This window comes from Mixophyes fleayi, chromosome 3 (assembly GCF_038048845.1).
Source record: "Mixophyes fleayi isolate aMixFle1 chromosome 3, aMixFle1.hap1, whole genome shotgun sequence".
NCBI lineage: Eukaryota > Metazoa > Chordata > Amphibia > Anura > Limnodynastidae > Mixophyes > Mixophyes fleayi.
Window position 1 is genome coordinate 326,721,907 of NC_134404.1, and position 20,948 is coordinate 326,742,854.

The 20,948-nt window shown below is 39.2% G+C and overlaps 1 protein-coding gene across 2 annotated transcripts in view; it reads left to right on the forward strand.

Annotated features, from left to right (window-relative positions):
• Nucleotides 1–20,948, forward strand: part of HHAT (hedgehog acyltransferase) — a 249,672-nt gene that overhangs the window by 109,236 nt on the left and 119,488 nt on the right. For both annotated transcript variants that reach the window (XM_075204201.1, XM_075204202.1), the window contains exon 9: nt 16,178–16,213. In XM_075204201.1, the coding sequence (XP_075060302.1) occupies nt 16,178–16,213 (36 nt within the window). The remainder of the gene's footprint in view (nt 1–16,177; nt 16,214–20,948) is intronic.

A 20,948-nucleotide genomic window follows, 5' to 3' on the forward strand; every position in this document is an offset into this window, starting at 1 on the left:
TTGGGACATCGACACAATTTTCATATTTTGGGCTCTATACACCACCACAATGGTTTTGAAATGAAACAAACAAGATGTGCTTTAACTGCAGACTTTCAGCTTTAATTTGAGGGAATTTACATCTAAATTAGGTGAACAGTGTAGGAATTACAACGGTTTCTATATGTGCCCCCCTTTTTTTAAGGGACCAAAAGTAATGGGACAAACTAAACAATCCTACATCAAACTTTCACTTTTTAATACTTTGTTACAAAATCTTTGCAGTCAATTACAGCCTGAAGTCTGGAACGCATAGACATCACCAGACGCTGGGTTTCATCCCTGGTGATGCCCTGCCAGGACTCTACTGCAAATGTCTTCAGTTCCTGTTTGTTCTTGGGGCATTTCTCTTCAGTTTTGTCTTCATCAAGTGAAATGCATGCTCAATTGGATTCAGGTCAGGTGATTGACTTGGCCATTGCATAACATTCCACTTGTTAGCCTTAAAAAACTCTTTGGTTGCTTTTGCAGTATGCTTCAGGTCATTGTCCATCTGCACTGTGAAGCGCCGTCCAATGTGTTCTGAAGCATTTGACTGAATATGAGCAGATAATATTGCCCGAAACACTTCAGAATTCATCTTGCTGCTTTTGTCAGCAGTCAAATCATCAATAAATACAAGGGAACTAGTTCCATTGGCAGCCATACATGCCCACATCATGACACTACCACCACCATGCTTCACTGATGAGGTGGTATGTCTTGGATCATGAGCAGTTCCTTTCCTTCTCCATACTCTTCTCTTCCCAGCACTCTGGTACAAGTTGATCTTTGTCTCATGTGTCCATTGGATGTTGTTCCAGAATTGTAATGGGTTTTTTAGATGTTGTTTGGCAAACTCTAATCTGGTCATCCTGTTTTTGTGGCTCACAAATGGTTTACATCCTGTGGTGAATCCTCTATATTCACTCTTGTGAAGTCTTCTCTTGATTGTTGACTTTGGCACATATACACCTATCTCCTGGAGAGTGTTCTTGATTTGGCCAACTGTTGTGAAGGGGTTTTTCTTCACCAGGGAAAAATTCACCACAGTTGTTTTCCGTGGTCTTACGTGTCTTTTGGTGTTGCTGAGCTCTCCGATATGTTCTTTCTTTTTAAGAATGTTTAAAACAGTTGATTTGGCCACACCTAATGTTTTTGCTATCTTTTTGATGAGTTTGTTTTGATTTTTGAGCCTAATGATGGCTTACTTCACTGATAGTGACAGCTCTTTGGATCTCATATTGAGAGTCGACAGCAACAGTTTCCAAATGCAAATGTCACACCTAGAATCAACTCCAGACCTTTTACCTGCTTAATTGATGATGAAATAACGAGGGAATAGCCCACACATGTCCATGAAATAGGTTTTGAGTCGATTGTCCCATTACTTTTGGTCCCTTAAAAAGTGGGAAGCACATATAGAAACTGTTGTAATTCCTACACTGTTCACCTGATTTGGATGTAAATTCCCTCAAATTAAAGCTGAAAGTCTGCAGGTAAAGCACATCTTGTTAGTTTCATTTCAAATCCATTGTGGTGGTGTATAGAGTCCAAAATATGAGAATTGTGTCGATGTCCCAATATTTATGGACTTGTCTGTATGTAATCTGATTGGTTGATATGGGCAAGACCTCCACTTTTCTTTTTTTAGAAGGTTTAGTAAATCTACCCCAGAGAGTGGGATTTATATAGGGGTTTCTCATAATTACCACAATGTTATTTAATGTGATGGCAAACACTCCAAACTGTTGAAACATTTCTACTGGAGCCAGGGAAAATAGTTACATTTTATATTGCATACACTTCATGGTTGTGTCATCAGCATTAATTTATTGATTAACCTTAAAAGAAAACATGGCAGGTTGGAGTCATAAATCTGTTTAATTGACTTGTTTGCGGCAGTTTAATTTACTTGGCTTCACACTTTGCAAATTGGAGAATTAACTTTGATAGCCTCTGTAAAATCACTGACAGCCAATTAAAACGGATCTAACATTTAACTCCCGCTAGACTTTAAAATGAAAATGTTAGGGAGGATTTTGTTAATATTGACATAATATCACTGGTTGCCTGAAATAGGAATCACATAAATTAACTGTTAGCAGAAACAGGTAGCTAGTAAGTGAACTGGAGCCATCGTCCTTTATTGTCCTACCATTTATATTGCAGCCAATGCTATTACACCGTGCTGTACAAGCAACGATCTTACACTGTACTGTGCAAGCAACACTATTACACCGTGGTATACAAGCAGCAATGTTACACCCTGCTGTAAAATCAATGCTATTACACTGTGCTGTACAAGCAGCGATATTACACCGTGTTGTACAACCAATGCTATTACACCGTGCTGTACAAGCAACGATATTATACCGTGCTGTACAACCAATGCTATTACACCGTGCTGTACAAGCAACGATATTACACTGTACTGTGCAAGCAACACTATTACACCGTGCTATACAAGCAGCATTGTTACACCCTGCTGTAAAATCAATGCTATTACACTATGCTGTACAAGCAGCGATATTACACCGTGTTGTACAAGCAGCGCTGCTACACCGTGTTGTACAAGCAGCGCTGCTACACCGTGCTGTACAGCCAACGATGGATATTACACCATGCCGTACAAGCAACGACATTACACCGTGCTGTACAGTCAACGTTATTACACCGTGCTGTACAAGCAATTATATTACACCATGCTGTACATCCAACGATATTACACTGTGCTGTACAGCCAATGCTATTACACTGTGCTGTACAAGCAACACTATTACACTGTACTGTACAACCAGAGAATGTTTATTCATTCAAATCAGTAATTGTCCCAGTGGAGCGTCCAATCTAATTTCTCTACACAACTAGGGCCAGTTTAGTCAGAAGTACCGATTTTGTATATTTTTGGACTATGAGAGGAAAACAGAGAACCTGAAGGAAACTTATGCTATCACTTGTACAGTGCTGACTGACCTGTGACACTCCAGGTGTTGTGAAACTACAAGTCCCAGCATACCCTTCTAGCAATAAGCTACTATATATTGGCAAAGCATGCTGGGACTTGTAGTTTTACAACTCCTGGAGTGTGACAGGTTAGCCAACACTGCACTAGGAGATGAAACTACTCACAGGTAGTAGAGCAGGGGTAGGCAACCTGCGGCTCTCCAGGTGTTGTGAAACCACAAGTCCCAGCATGCTTTGCCAGTAGATAACCAGCAGATAGGTGGCAAGGCATGCTGGGATTTGTAGTTTCACAACACCTGGAGAGCCGCAGGTTGCCTACCCCTGTAGTAGAGGGTGAGTTCTATTGCTTTGCCCACCTTGAATGCCATGGTAGTTAATGTCTTCAACCATTGCTTACTATACGTATGTGTCCATCCCTAGTCACTGACGTCTATCAATAAATAAACTGCCCTGTTAAGTAATGTACAGTGTGCAAAAAATACATTTGGGCCAGATGTTATCACAATACATCTGGTGCCAGTCACACTATTAAAAAACATATTTTGTTGCAAACGTAATCAGACACAGTTGTATTAAACCAAATAACACATGTACATAAAATTATTATTGGGGCAACAGGTAAAAATAAATGAATAACTTGACTTAATGACGTCTCAGCAGCTGGTTGGGACCTTTGGTCCTAATAACCGCTGCCTTTACCCCAAGTTTCTGATGGCTTCTGAAAGCATTTGGTAACAAATAACAGTTCAGACACATCAGGCTGTTTCTTACATTTCTTTTAATTTCACAGGTGCTTAGTGGGGTTAACAATGGAAGGGGCATCCTTGCACAATGATTGTTGAAGGGTGATAATCTCCAAAAAGGGCCTTCTAGGAAACAAAGTTTTTTTCCTTCCACGCACTCCTGATGATCTCGCCATACCTCCCAACATTTGAAAAGGGGGACAAACTGGCGTGGCTCTTTGGAGTGGGCCTTTCTAGCCCAAGTCACCCCAAAACACCCACATTTGCCTAAAACACCAGATCACCTCTAGCCACCCCCACTTGCACCAAATAACATAGTTACCCCAAAAACACCTAAAGACACACCTCAAATGCCTCATCACCACAAAACACCGACACAGATGGTCTAAATACCCCAGGCAATCACAAATACTTTCCTCCAAAGTCTACCACATATTCTCTCTCACTGACCCCAAAACAGCCTCTTGGCCCCCCTGAAAGATTAATACCTCAATATTAACCCCCTAGACAGACACTCACCTCAATTGTGTCCACAAAATGTATTGAATTTTACCAATAAGGTCAGCAGGATCGTCTGGGGTAAATACCTATGTAGTGAATATTTATTTTGTCATTATTCCCTCGGTCCACATTTTTTTTTTTTTATACTTTAACTTTGTTTTAATTTCACTTTAATACAGATATGAGATTTTACTGAAACCTTTATATTGTAAAGCAGCTCAAGGTCAACTTTTATACAAAGATGAATATACCAGTTACATTCAAAACGTCAAAGACGATGTGCACAATTATGTAACCTCTAAAATAGTTGATAAAGAACTGAAAAATGATTATCAACACCTAGAGAACTCCTTTTCATGTAGCTTATCCCTGTTATTCAATTAAAATCAGCATGATGTGTCTGTCTCCATGGCACACACAAAATTGAAAATCGACTTCGCCCATTCGTGGGACCTCGATTTGGGAACAGCGAGGAGTTGACCCCTTACTGCTGGCCTCTGAAAACTGATGGACAGTCAGCATGTTATTGATGTGGTCTGCTGACTGATACAATTTTATTTCCATTTTATGATCTAACAGTATATGCAAAAATAAACCAGAAACTTTAAAATAAAATGCAAACGAAATACTGGTTATGGAGAACAACAAAACCTAGTGACTTACTTTAAAACTTATTCTACCCAGAAATATGTCGTCTGTGCAGAACATTAATTGCTAGGTTATTAGCAGTAAGTCTTAGGAGGAATTAAATCATATTTTTATAAAACTTTATTGGTGCCACTTATTAACAGATCAGTAGAAGTATAAGGTTTATTTTCTTAAAATGTAACTACACCAATTGCAATTGTTTGAATATGAATTTTACTAAAACCCCTCCCTTCCCAATAATAGTACTTTGGTAGGGTCCCTCCTTTTGGATCCCCACCTTTTGCAGTAATTAGTAGGGTCCCTTCATTTGCATACAGTTAGGACCTTTGTTGATCGGTTCGGTGCTGCTTTCATCTCTGCATAACAGGGAAACACAACACAGTGGCTCTAACTGAAAGCCTTAGAGCTGCTGTGTCTGAGCTTTTATGAGAATAGATACAAAATATATACCTTTAAAGCAGGCCTGCCCAACCTGCGGCCCTCCAGGTGTTGTGAAACTACAAGCCCCAGCATGCTTTGCCAGTAGACAACCAGTTGATAGCTAGAATGCTGGGACTTGTAGTTTCACAACATCTGGAGGGCCGCAGGTTGGACAGGCCTGCTTTAAAGCATACTTGAAATCCGAACCCACCCGAACTTCGGGTTTCCGAGTACCGAGTTGAGTCGGCTCGGTACTCGGAACCCCAAACTTCGGATTCCAAAGCAAGGCAAAATGTCATTGTGATGTTGTCGGATCTCGCGATTTTTTGAATCTATAAATACCGCCCTCCAAGGCGATCTAGCGCCATTTGAGAGAGGGATACAGAAGGGGTAAGATAGAGTGGCAAAGAGAAGAGCTCCATAGCTGAAATACTAATCTACAAGTCCTTTCAGTTGTTTTTTCTTAATTTGCACTAATAAGTGTAGGGTCTAATATACACCCAAAGAGAACAGCTGCAGTATTTGGCTGAAAGTGTATGAAAAGCATATTGTGACCTGTGAGATGGTAAAAATTGAATGGAAATCACTGGAATTTAGTGTTAGTAAAATTAATAATAATAATGTAGGTACAAAATAATACCGAAATTATGTGATTTTAGTACAAAAAATGGAATTTTGTAAAAAATAGCTAAAGAAAACCAAAACCAAAACATGCAAGGGCGGTTTTGGCAAAACCAAAACCCATACTTACCAACTTTTCAAAGTTGGCTTCCGGGAGCCTGCCGGAGGAGGTGGGCATGATGGGGGGCGGGGCTCCAAAATTTGCGTCATTTTGGCCCTGCCCCAGTGACGTAATGACGCAAACGCATCATTTGACAGTAGGGGGTGGGGCCAAATGCCGCGATTCCCGGTGAATTGCAGCGTTTCGGACCTAATTCTGCCCACTTCACCAGGGGAGGGGCCATCCACCATAAAGAGCAGCAGTGCCTGGCTGCCCTATAAGGAAGAGCTGAAAAGTCCCCCTTTCTTTCAGGCCTGCCAAGGCATCCCATCATAGACCAGCCTTGGGAGGCATATGCCAGTCTGCCCCCCCCAAGACACTTGATGCATGTTCTTATCCCTGTCCCCTATGGAGTTTTCCTCAGCCAATCCGACACTGATGTGTCCGGCTGTGAAAGGGCTTTTTTCAAAGTCCATTTTTAAAGTTCAACTCAGCTGTCTGACATAGGCCAAATAAGCTTTTACCAACAATCGTGGTGGATTATTTATTTAAATTGACTATGACCAGATCAATACTTACATCCTCTGCTGACCTACGTTACCTCTTCTGTGCTTCCTCGTGCTCCCACCACTTCCATCGCTAAGCACCTTACCAAAATATTATATGAATAGCGATAACTCAGAAATGGTTCCACCTAATGTAAAGGTTAGTATTAAAAACAATGACATTCAGTGTCGTTCTTCGCCAGTGTTTCTCTAGGACCCAGGACCGTGTGTCCTTTCAACATATCTAGGACTGGGTATGACACCAAACTACTTTGTGTGTAGAACAGTACACAGCGGAGTTACATAATATTCAGGGACAATGGAAATAAGAATAGCTGCCTGAATGATAAAAAGGTATTGGTGGGAAGCACAGAAAGAAACATGAAGAAATGTATTTAATAAATGCTATAGTACGACCTATACGTACCTCTTTAAGTCTGAACCAATCCGTAAATATCCTCTCAAAGTTTTTAGACTCAGACTTGGCTGCTCAGTAACTTTATGTAAAGTATTGTCCAATTTATTGTATGAGAAGTTGTCACAAGGCCAAACGTAGGCGTCCTGCTGGAATGCTGACTATAAAGCAAACTGCAAAAAATACTCATTAATAAGTTATAGCCCTTAATAATTTAGGATTCAAATATATCTGTCCTGTTACATTTTAATCCTACATTATTAAAATATATGCTTTATTTATACTCTGTGGATAGTACTGAGACATCTTTCACTGGCCACACAGTATCCGCACTGACTTGCTCTAGCAATTTTACAGATAAGCTGCTAGTAGACCAGCAATTTAAGTAGTACTAAAACCAAAAGTATCTCACTTATCCTTCACAAGAAATTGTTTGATTCTAAAGGTTCCATCTTAAGGTGACTCTAATTTGTTGTCTATAACCTGCCTTGCTGCAACTTATGCTAAATAAATTACTACGTACATTGGGACTGATTCATTTTCGGATGTAAGTCCCTTTGCGTGCTGTATCTTGCGTGAAATAGCTCTGCGCATGCTCAGAAACGGACCTTATGCCAATAAACTGTCTTTAATGGAGCTGGGAGACAATTTTTTACAGGGCAGTGTAATGTCAGATTTTCCTTACCAATGTGTTTTATCTTTATGGTTCGTTTTTAAAAATTTAGTACAATAAATAATCCTATAAATGTAAAAATGGATTTAAGTCGTTCTTTGCTATAAACTCCTGTAGTCAACAGAACTGTGTTTAGCATTCTGGTTGGGCAGCTTCTGTTGTCGGGTCATTAGGTCAGCTTCTATAAAACTGGGCAACAGATGCAATCAAAGGTACTATTCTTGAGGCCTAGAGAGTAGAGGAAAGGGTGCAGTGGAGAGTAACCCATACATGCCGACTTTTAAAGAGAAATTCAGGGCATTGAATAGCGGGGGCGGGGCTTAATGACACGATTAAGCCCCGCCCTTGCTATTCAATGCCGTGAATTTCAGCGAAAACGGGAGGTTTGCCTACTCTTCCGGGAGTCTGGGAGGACTCCCCAAATTCCGGGAGAGCAGGCAAGTATGGAGTAACCCATTCAGAGAGGCTCGGACCCTGGCGAGTTTACTAGTTGGGGGCTTACCTAAAGTTATCATCATCATCCTCGTTTATATATATGGTGCCACAGAATCCATAGCGCCTGACACGAGCCATTCAGATATGACAAACATGAAACCGTATACATAACAGGTATGTGTCGGTATAGTTGAGCAAAATAATAAATGAATGGATGCAATTAACAGAACAAATCTCATATTGTACAGAAAAACTGAGCATAAGACATGATAGGAATAGATAAGGACGACAGAGCGTGGGCATACATGATACATAAGGTATAGGGCACTGTCCACAAGAGCTTACAATCTAGTGGGAGGGGGTAGTGAGCTTAGCACAGTCAGCGCACGACCATCCTCAGCGGCAGACTGGAAAAATTGTAGATGTATCTACAGGTCATTAATGGTTTTCTCCTTGTAAGAAATTATATGTTCGCAATTAGTAACTTAAAATCACCAAAAAAATCACTCAATGTCTAAAGAGCAGCTGTGAGAACAGTGATTGATTATCTGGATAACAACACCTTGAAAATCTTTGGCAATTGTATAAATTTGCGCATTACAGTCAGCATTTTCTGTTCTCGTGTGTTTGGAATGATTATTATTCATAATATTTATTATTAATTTTATTAGAATAAAGTGGCATGGTCACAGATGTATCATGCTATGTGGATTATTGTAGTGTGTGCCAGTGGTATCATGTTATTTTGTATCCTTTTACAGACAGTACCTGGCAGGCTAGCAAAAATATTCCAACCAGACAGTGTAACATGCTGCTTAGGTGACATTACCTCCACGGATATCCCCATGGTCCTAGTACATGTCGAACACGCTTGTTGTTTGATTCAAACGATAGCTCAGAAGAACAGGTAAAGTAATCTAAAGTAAACCCAATCCTGATCACATTAATGACTTTTTTCTTGGCCATTTTGTAGTTTCTGAACTTGTTCACGGAACATTCTATAACTTGTACATTCCATGCCAGCTAACGAGACCCTGCTATGATTCCAGGGATTCAGTATTAAAGTGACTCCTTGTACGGTGCTGTTTTTAGTAGCGTTGCAGGGCATTATTGCCTATACACCTAGTTTCTGTATCTCGGAGAGCATAATTGAATTATGTTTTGGTTCCATGTGTGGTACCAGGATGATCATTCTCCCGCACCATCTGTTCATTTTGGAAACCAGTGTCTCACATGCGGCTCTGCACAGATGCCCAGCTACAAATGTTCATTCTTGTTCTTTTGCTAAAGTCGCATCCATCAAACCATTCTCTTCTGTTTAAATGTGAAATATTAATGAGCGGTACCTTGGATGATAACAGGCTGAGCTTAATTAAAAAATGAAATAAAATTTGGCTCTGCGTGAGGACAGAGCGAGATGAACAGGACAATATCACCCTAAAATGAGTTGTTCTATAGTACACCAGGGGCTAGATTTACTAAGCTGCGGGTTTGAAAAAGTGGGGCTGTTGCCTATAGCAACCAATCAGATTCTAGCTTTCATTTATTTAGTACTTTCTACAAAATGACAGCTAGAAACTGATTGGTTGCTATAGGCAACATCCCCACTTTTTCAAACCCGCAGCTTAGTAAATCTAGCCCCAGGTCTTTCTTGAACCATATGTTACATGGTATTGCCATCAGTATATTTAAAATCATAGAAGCCAAGACTCTTTAATTGGCTATCATTAACCTAATGAGTTATGAAGCTTGAACATTTTTATAGTGATTGATTATAGTGTTGGTTCAATTCGGTATCACATTAACTCATCATAACACAAAATAATAAGCTATAAACTCTGTAAATGAATAGCAAATGCAGATATGAATCCCTAGTGTAGTCTGCAAACTACTTTGTGCAATAAATATGCAGGGTTTACATTGCTGGGCTCTGCATTGTCAGCGCTTGGCCTTCGGTGGTACCACAGGTTGTTAGGGAAAATAACATGAAATATGAAAAAATATTATTCCTGTGGTTAGTTTCACATAATTACAAAAGCTAAGTCATCCAGAAATGTAATTTAGCTATTCATCTCTGGTATAAGGTAATACATTTAGAGATCATTTATGAAGCAGACAACTTCCCAGCATGCACCTTGATTTGCGCACGTGTGCTCAGATTTCCACCATAGCACAAAAGTTTGCTGAGCAAGATGGAATTTGCAGAAGTTTTCTCTGGGCAGAGAGAGGGTGCACAGCATAGATGCACCGGTGCAGCTAGTTTTGTGGCGCAGTGTTTCCAGTTGCAGAGTCAGATGATTGAAATAAGATAAAGTGGTGACGAGGGTGGAGTGTTAGGTGCGTCGCTTGCTGTGGAAGAGGCGAACAACCATTTACACGCCACAAAAAATATCTAAGTTGAGCACAAGCCTAGAGCTGGCAATTTTTGGGGACATGGGACCCATTTCGTGCCTCTATAGTGCACTTCAGTGGTTTTCAAGACACGCCGTTTCTGTTGCCGGTGCTCACTCTGCAGGTAGCTTTTAAAGGCAGCGTACTCCCCAAGCAATAGCAGCTATTTGACACCTAGGGAAACGGACGGTATTGCTTGAGGAGTGCTTGCCTTTAAAAGCTGTATGCAGGTAAGATTCGGCCCGGTTATAAACATAGTTGCCTACTCTGCCGGGATTTCCGGGAGACTCACGAATTTCTGTGAGTCCTCTCAGACTGCCGGGAGAGCAGGGCGACCTCCTGGTTTCTAACTACCGCTATAGTAAAGTAGTGGGGGCGGAGCTTATGACGCAACCGGCCGGTCCCCACCCCCAACACGCCCACCTTCCCTCAATCTCCCGGAACACTTCTTGCCAAAGCTGGCAAGCATGGTTATAAAGCATAACAATGATCGTGTTATAATTCGGATTGAATTCATGTTTATATTCAGCGTAGGACTGGCTAGAAGAAGAGAGTTGGTCAACTCTGTTATACAGAGCGCAGCTTGAAATAGTTGAGTAGTAATAATAATGTCTTTGGTTAGTGCAGAGGATCCAATGCCTTTTTGTATTTTGATTTACCTTTGTCTGTAATACAACTGTGCAGAGAAATTAGGTTTTTTTTATTATATTTTTTATGCAGTATGTTTAAAATACCACCCACTGACACATACAATATAATCCCATGTGATAACAGCCCGATCCTCTCCTTGGTGTATGTGTGATTGGTGAACATTAGCGGAGAGACGTGTTTATCACACTGCTCACTCATTAGCTGACTTACGCTCATTGTTTTTTGGTCTTTCTTTTGATTTGTTTTCTTCTTTCAATCATTGAGTTAAGGAGTAATTTACATTGAGCCAATGAGAGCTAGTTCTATTGTAATATAACACCACCACCGTTCCATGTCCAATTATATGCTTCAGTAATAAAATAAATTATATCTTAGTCTTATTTGTTGCTTTTATTTAGAATCCATTTAATAATTTTAACCCAACCTTTTGCTAGATTTGTTATATTTTTAATATATTTTTCAAACAACATCATTGTAAAGAATCCCACTGTCATCCTGCTGGTATATTACTAGTAGGCTATAAATGTGCTGAATAGACAATCACTTGTGTGAATTACAAAAAGAAAATACTTCAATAGATTCTATGTTTGTTAGTAGAACATACGTAGTTGCTAAATGATGATCATTTAATATAAGCACATGTGAGGAAATATTAGTAGGATAAGATGAAACTTGACCTAATGTAGATATGGTTCCAAAATATGGTTACTGATGGTAAGTATGTCAGGCTAATTGGCTATGGAATGACACCTAACACACATACAAAACATACTCATCACGCCTACTTATTCCCTAACCGTTACTCAGTGCTTGTTTGTTTGTCCTCTTTGTCTTCCCAATACTTAAAGAAAAACTCCATTTAAAATACTGTTTCCTGTAGTCTGAGGCCTTCCCTAAGTCAGACGTCTGATGCTTTCTGAGTTTTCCAGTCTTCATTTGGTTACTTGTGCCCTAGTAAAAGGAAATAAGACACACCGATAGTATACACTGCGTGATATAGAGGGCAATATGGAATCCAAATATTCCACTCACCTGTACCAGGGAAAAAACACGCTGTGGACATTTCTTACACCGATGTCTGTCGCTGAATGTGATTCCACTTTGCAGAGAAAATTTTCCAAAAGGTATATGTTTTTCAGCATGAAAAATATATATATATTTTTTTTAAAAAAAGACAAAATTCAAAGAAACCTTATTTAGTAAAAAAAAAGGTTCAGTTTATTATCGAAAATGTTTATTTCAGATATTTCAAAATACATGGTAAAGTGTATAAAATACAACAGATTTTAGATCAAAGTATTCAGAATAAAATAGGATAAAATTCTTCCTTGTCACTCGAAGGACACGCAGCGTTTCTCAGACCTCTCTCTGCTTCCTCAGGTAAGTGGGGATCGAGAAGTGTCAGATATAGAGATTTCTTATGCATAATTGACAGTAATTCTAATTAGACAAGCTGATCATTTTTTTTTTAATTGATAAATCTCTCTGAAAACTGATTCAAGTATATAGTGGAACTTCTATTAGGTAAAACATATTCTTAGTAAAATATGTTGAGAACCTAGATTAGGTGATTCTGTTTTCTACACAGTTATTTATTTTTACATATACTACCGAAATATGTGGTGTCTGAGCTATGTATGCTTTTTGCAAACTATCCACCTAAGGGGGAGATTTAATAAGCCGCGAAGTGGCTCCGGACCGTCCAGGAGACACTTCGCAGCTGAGATTTCTACCATAGTTGGCGGCAATGTCTGTGGCACGATGTCCACGTGCCACATCGCCGGCAATTGAATCTCCCCCTAGTTTTGTGCTTTCTTCTTTTAAAGGCAGGTTGAATGTAATTGTTTTTCCTATCAGTTAAGTGTTTAAATGGTTTCTCTGTTCGTATGCAGTGTGTGACCCCAACTCCTGACCTGAGCATATTACTTGTTGTTAGAACTCCTTATTATGTAAGATGCACTTTTTTTCCTTCGGCGAAAAATCTAATTTACAGACCGTATTAGGAGCTATTATTACTCTATTTAATAACATAAAATGAGGAAAGCAGAGCATAACAAACAGCTTTACATTGCACTTCAGCCAGTAACAGTTTGGAGACATTATTATTGTGATAAAACAATTGTACCATAACTCCACTATTCTTAGATAATGGGTCGCAGAGTGAGAACTTGGAGATGTTTTTGAATCGATGGAAAGTAATAGAATTTTCAATAATCTTTTCTAGTCTCTGGAAAGCCTGATATGTATCAGGGTTAGGCTGGCACTGATAACAAGATTACTAATTTCCCGCGGTTGAGATATTTATTCGGTGGGTCTTTGCAAATGAAAGGAAAATCTTTCAATGATGTGCATAGTGTGGAAGATCAATTGTCTTGAGTTCCACTGGAATATAATATCCACTGAACGAGGACTTTCACTGTTCTCACCATGAACAGAGAGGTAGAAAACATGTTATAAGAGGCCTGGGCTGCTTTTTCTGTTCTGAATTTTTATCTGTATGTTGTTGGTATATTGCTGGATCTTAAAAAAAACAACCGTATAAAGGAAATATTAAGTTTATTGGAATTATGTTTTATTATGTTATTAGGATGCAAATAAGTAAGAATGGCTTTAGACTGACGGCATATGGCTGACAAGCGATAGAACGTCACGCACATGGCACAGCAGATTTGGGGAGAAATTAATATAAGGACAGAGCGTAAAGAACATGTATTGTGCTCCAGGTTCCGAGTAGTTCTTGTTTCACACATCCTATTTCACCCTCCATTAGTTTCTCACTATAATTTCTCTTAGTCCATTTGCAGTCTGTTATATCTTTTATGTAGTTACAGTTTTCACAAAGTTCTTTTCCATGCAAAGCGGATTGAAAATGAACAGATACTGTTCTCTCATTGGTCGGCATAAAAAGTTTTGGAAATGCATTTTGCGTGGTGGAGTTTGAATGCTCTCCCGGTCGTTGCGTGGGTTTGTTCCAGGTGCTCAGGTTTTCTTCCGCAGTTCAAAAAATATACTGGTAGGTTAATTGGCTGTACAAAATTGACTCTGATATGTATGTGCATTTGTGTGGTACAAGATTTAAACTGTAAGCTGCACTGGTCCAGGGACTGATGTGATTGATTACATTTTGGTAAAGCACTGTGTAATATGTATTTTTCATACTAACTTTATACTCTTCATCACTTCTGATATGTCACCTCTCACTCATCACTTGTCTCTTCTTATATTCACTCATCAATTGTCACTTATTATATTCACTGATCATGTCAGTTATTATATTCAATGATCATCTGTCAGTTATTATATTCACTCATCACTCATCATTTCTTATATTCACTCATCACTTGTCACTTCTTACATTCACTTGTCACGTCTTATATATTCACTCATCACTTGTCACTTATTATATTCACTGATCATGTCAGTTATTATATTCAATGATCATCTGTCACTTCTTATATTCACTCATCACTTGTCACTTCTTATATTCACTTGTCACTTATTATATTCACTGATCATGTCAGTTATTATATTCAATGATCATCTGTCAGTTATTATATTCACTCATCGCTCATCATTTCTTATATTCACTCATCACTTGTCACTTCTTACATTCACTTGTCACGTCTTATATATTCACTCATCGTCTGTCGATTATAATATTCACTCATCACCTGTCACTTCTTCTACTCTACACGTTGTTCTTAGACTCACTCGTACATTATTAATCACATTACTTCTCATACTCGTCATACTTGTTTGACTTCCAAAAAAATAATTATGTCCTGTTTGATTCTAATATTTGACTGGCAAATGATAATGTCCTAAAGTGGACACTGTACCCCCACACAGTAAGATTCTGTTTTGTGACGTCAAGCAGACACTTTTTTTTTACGGATAAGTCCATTAATTTGTGGGACAACATGACTGCATCTGCAGAGGTGCAAAAGTTTTCACCGACCAATGGAGGGAATTTGGTGGATAGTGCGTGGCGTTCCATGCTAGGTATATATTAGGCAAAGGTGGTAGAGGTTGAGTCTTGCCCTATATTTTTGATGGGGTAACTTTTGCAACATCCAGTTCTAGTAAGCCAATGTAATAAAAACACACAATGTAATTAGGACAGTCCTGGTGTCTTGTGTCTTTCATGATTAATTTAAGACTGAGCAGTATTTTAGAAAAAAAAAAAGTAAAAAGTCAAATTAATACAGTGCTGTGCTACAGTGTTAGTAGTTTAGGCTTTGAAATGACATTTAACTCTTTCCACCATGAGCATTTTCAGGCACATCCGTAAATCTGTATAATTAGGCACAGATTGATTTTCTGGGGGCACCCTGAAAGTGCTTGCCGACAAATAACGCACATAAAGAAGCAGTGTGTGCCTACATATCTGGTGGTTTATTAGATGAGCCTTTGTGAGTGAAATAAGGAGAGAGATTCATCTCCTGTTCTCTTATTCAGAAAATGAACAGTTTCACTGTAGAAAATTTATAGTTGGTTATGAAAAATTCCTATTTGTGCTCTTTGTCAAATGCACAGACTAGAGTCTCGTAAACAGTGTTCAACATGCAACAAATCCATACCTTAAGTTTCATAACTTGTGAAATTGCGCAGCACGGTGACTTAGTGGTTAGTTGTGAGTTTGATTCCCGAACATGGCCTTATCTGTGTGGAGTTAGTATGTTCTCCCCGTGTTTGCGTGTGTTTCCTCCCACACTCCAAAGACATACTGGTAGGTTTATTGGCTGCTAGCAGAATTGTGTCCGTCTGTGTGTTAGGGAATTTAGACTGTAAGCTCCATTGGAACAAGGACTGATGTGAATGACAAATATTCTCTGTACAGCGCTGCGGAATTGGTGGCGCTATATAAATAAATAATGATGCTAAACCACATATTTAATAGGGTGTTTCCATTGTTATCTAGTAAATGTACTGATGCACCTTTTCTTATCTAATATAGATGTTTTTTGTTCCCTCATTTAGGATATGTTGTTTTGTGTCTTTCTATGTACCTCATTACAATACTTATTTTCCTTATTTATTGCTTTTCAGGAGTTTTGATGTTGGCCTCCATCGATTTCTTGTAAGGTAAGCCAAAACTAAAAGGACAAATTATACAGAAGAGTTAAATATTTGTGTAATTTATTTCTGTTCTGTGTTCTGCATTTATTTTATTGTTAAATTTGCATATATTTATTTACTTGTATTAGTCTAAATCCCAGATCTCATCCCATCTGACGGTGCTTGAACCTCCAAGTGTTTTATTGCCTTCTATGATTGTGAAATTGATGCAGATATTTGGTTTGTGGGAATATATGAGCAGTACATCTAGAAATTAGGTTATACATACAACATAGCTGTAGTGAGGATTCTAAAGCACAGGGACCAATATTCTATGTTCAGGGGCAGGTCTAGATAGCTTTCTTAGGGGGAGGAATTTAGACCCTGCTCCCTCTTTTGACTTCTCAGCATGGGCTTCCGGCGGCTGTACACTATGTGCAGGTCAGCGTCGCTGTCGGCAGACAGACAGGCACTCGGAGTATGCTGACCAGCTGTGTTTTCAACACTGTCAGAGCAGCCGGACAGAGTTCTATCTGCCTGTACGTGCCTACAGCGATGCTGACCTGCACATAGTGTACAGCCTTCAGGAGCATGTCCCTGCTGGGAGGAGGGGGGGGGGGGGCGGCGATTGCCCCGCTCAACCCACCCTTTGGATCCGCCGCTAATAATTGTAGGTCACCCTGTAGGGTAAGTTACATGATAGATGGATAAGCTCCACTAATGCCTTATTAACATTTGTGCACAGGCACATTTAACATCCTTGTACCCCATTTAGTTAGGGGGCACTGTCTGTGAACAATAAATTAAGCCTATTTCTTATAGGGCTTATTATAGGGCTGAACCCCCATCAGTGACAGGGGAAAATTGCATTTTATTATTATTATTATTACCATTTATTTATATAGCGCCACTAATTCTGTAGCGTTGTACAGAGAACTCACTCACATCAGTCCCTGCCCCATTGGAGCTTACAGTCTAAATTCCCTAACACACATACACAGACAGACACACACACATACTAGGGTCAATGTCTTACCAGTCAATTAACCTACCAATATGTTTTTGGAGTGTGGGAGCACCCGGAGAAAACCCACGCAAACACAGGGAGAACATACAAACTCCACAGATGCCTTATCTGGTCGGGAATTGAACTCATGACCCCAGTGCTGTAAGGCAGCAGTGCTAACCACTTAGCCACCGTGCTGCATTTAATAGTAAATGGTTTGCTATTACTTTTAGACCCAGTCTACATTGGACCTATGCATGTTGGTATTAGGGGAGACTTACTAGTGTTTTTTGTGACTGTCCAAATATGTACAAATAGCTGCATTTAATGTACATTTTGCAGCTTTGTAAAGAGATTGGATCACTTTTCTGGACTTCCTTCCTCCAGCCAATCACCTATGGAACGTTTGATGCATCAGACACCATATTTACTTGTCCACAAACTATTACATTTTGCCCAGTGTTAATCTCAGCGTCGGACAATACATCAATAATAAATAGATCCATCAGCAGGGGAAAATTATTTTAACGGAGTGATAGAGCACAGTCTATCACTATCAGGAATCTACAGGATTTTATGTTGCCTGTGGTTGTGGTACATTGGTTACCTACACACAGTGTAATAATATCCTTTCAATGTTGTCTTACAAATAATGCACAGCATAATATAACATATCATACCTAGCAATGATCACCGTTCTCCCACACAGCAAATTACTGCTGTTCACCTACCCAGCATATCTTGTGAATGCAGATGTTTATCAAGTCATAAAGTCTCGATAAAGTAATATAGTAAAAACTCAATGTGCTTTACAAGTAGCCTAATTTTATACATATACAGCTTTATTTGAAATAAATACAGCATCCTTTGAAAAGCAAGCTGCTTAAAAACACTTGTTCACTTGTATTTGAGTATGTAATTAATAAAACAGAACAGATCAGTATGTCATCTTTCAAAGAAAAGGCAGAATTTGATGACTAGACTCCTAAGTAAGATTGTATCACAAGCTTATCGCTGTCTAATTGCCGTCACACACCTCAATAACAAAGCCTTTGTGCTGGGACAACAGATGAATATGTAACAGTTCTCTTTGTTTGGTTAGGCATTAGCGCACAGTGCGATTCACATCACTGAACTGATTCATTTTCATGAAGCCTCTTCATATTATTTCCTCTGTAGAAATTTTACATATCTGCGGCCAGCAGCTGCCGCAACTGTATGTAGAGGATTGCTATAATAAGTTTGATGTGCTGAAATCCGAAATAAATTATGTCAATAAGTGTTTGCTCCTCAAATAACGCAGGTAAAAGCAGTTCCTATGAGTCATTCAGCTATATGACCTATTCAGCTATATGTTATATGTTGATGCTAAATCTGATCTCACCCGTTGCAATATCGTTGGTAATATTGACAAACGCCGTGACAACTATATGCAATCAGCTCCTGTGTTAGAGCTGGCTGCCGCTGTGTCAGCGTGAGATCTCATTTGGAATGAAAAATGGCATTGGTGCTGACAATTGACACTGATGATTGACCATGCCAAGTATCAGCATCAGGTCTCGTTTGAAATCTAAAAATGTGTTAATGCATATTCTGATCTCACTGCTTAAGGTGCAGCTATTCAGGCAGCCAAGCCAACTTCTACAATACACTGAGACTTGAATTTTGAAACTCTTTATACAGAGAATATGATCTTACTTGAGAATGCTGAACAGTGGTATGCAGAGAAAGCAATTTCCGTACAAGAAAGCATAAGAAATATCGCAAAAATGTGAATGTAGAACAATGCTGACAAGTGGTAACAATGATTGACATAGTCATGTGTTCGCGTTGGGTTTCAACACCATTTGTTAGTTTTACAGCTTATATTTGATTATCTGATTATGAGATTTGATGTTCTGAACCAGACACTGTAGAATTTAAAGATTGTTAATATCTATAAACTATTGTCATAGTAACAACGTTGCTTTCACTAAACAGTACATAAACCACAGGCTTGTAAATACTTTCTCTAAGAATCTTTATGTGTAAATGTTTCATCCGTTATCTGATCATAAATATATTCTCTAACATTACTTTTTGATAACTTCTGTGTTCCTCTGGTTCAGGCCTGGCTCTTGGTCATTGTATCCTAAACCCCTGTGCATGACATACCTCTTCCGTATGTCTGCCAGTATTGAGTCAAACACTTTTGGATGCAATTATCGCCCCCTCTGTGTGCCTCTATACTCCTGATCTACGCCCTGCTGGGTTTTTGGGTGTTATTTGCAACTACCCCTACAGAGCAGAGGGCAGCTTCTATAAGAGTTAATGCATAATCTTAGCCAGTACCCATGATTTAGCCATCTTGTCCTTACGGTATTGCGTACCAAGAAGATCCTTGTGAGAGGTGCGTATGACCCTAACTTGCTATTATTTTTACTGCATCGGTGGGCAATCTGTAATTTTTTGGTGGCCTCACATGCAGCCCCTTAAATCTCCTGTGGGCCGCAAATTATGTTTGCATGTCTTTATTTAAAACTGTTCCAGCAGCTCACACTATGTTGCATTACATGACATAATATAAGGGTAGCAATGCTGGATTTTACTTGGTCACCACTGGTGGTGAATTGGAAGTGGACAACTTGTGTCCATTGTTATGCCAAATGACGTAAGATAACCACCAATCAAGCAAGTCTCTTAGAGGCTCTTGCTGCTCCACTCTCCAAGAAACCTCTCTCGTTCAGTGGAGTGAGGAGGGGAAAGGAAATATTAAATGACTTTATGTTGCTCTGAAGTAGCGCTCATCCCTTGGCCCGGAGGGGCCTAGCATAGAAAGGCGGCATGCAGTTTAGCACTAATGCCCTAGTCACTGGGAACACTAGTGAAAAGTGGAGATATTTTTAAATCAATTGGTGTTTGTGAGTAGTTTAACTTTCTCTCCTAATGAAAGAACAATTGATATTACAAAAGCAGTTCTGATTAAGGGCATCAGATGCACAAACTATCATAAGCTGGGATTTTTGTGTTTCCTCCTCCTCATTGTACTTGCCTCACCAGCAGAGTACTTTGAAAGATGACAGCTACACTGACGTCCGCATCAGCTGGAAGTCTGAGAAATGTCTTTCCTATCAGCAGGTCTGCAATTTCCTGTAATGGAATTGTACAATTGGTGCTAATTATTATATTTCATACTGTTCCAAGATGTTTGAAGTGTAGCAAAAAATAGGTATCATTTTCTTTATCAAATTTTAGCAATTAAGTTCTCGCACACTATTATGTATGTTACCTTTTTTTTATATGTATTTTAGGTTATAAAATTCTAGCAAAAATCAACCATTCATTTGCCGGTGTGAAGTTGTTATCCAATGATTTAAAGTTTCATTCCCATGAAAAATAATACAAGACAATGCCTCCCGCCAGGATCCAGCACACGTTTTTAAAAATCACAATAAATGGATAAATTCCATAAAACTTAATTTATGCAATAAAAACATTTTGGATGATGCAACATTCTCCAACCCATCGGCTTCAGATTCACCACTCACATTTTTACAGTCTCCAACCCATCAGCTTTAGATCCACCACTCACATTTCTATATTCTCCAACCTATCAGCTTCTGATCTGCAACTCACGTTTCTACATTCTATGGGGAGACGTATGTGGGGTTAGACGTGTGTGATTTCTGCACTAAGTGGGATTTTCTCACAAAGTGGACGAAAATGCACAGTTAGACAACACAGCAACTAATCCTCATCTTTTCTCTTTTCATCTTC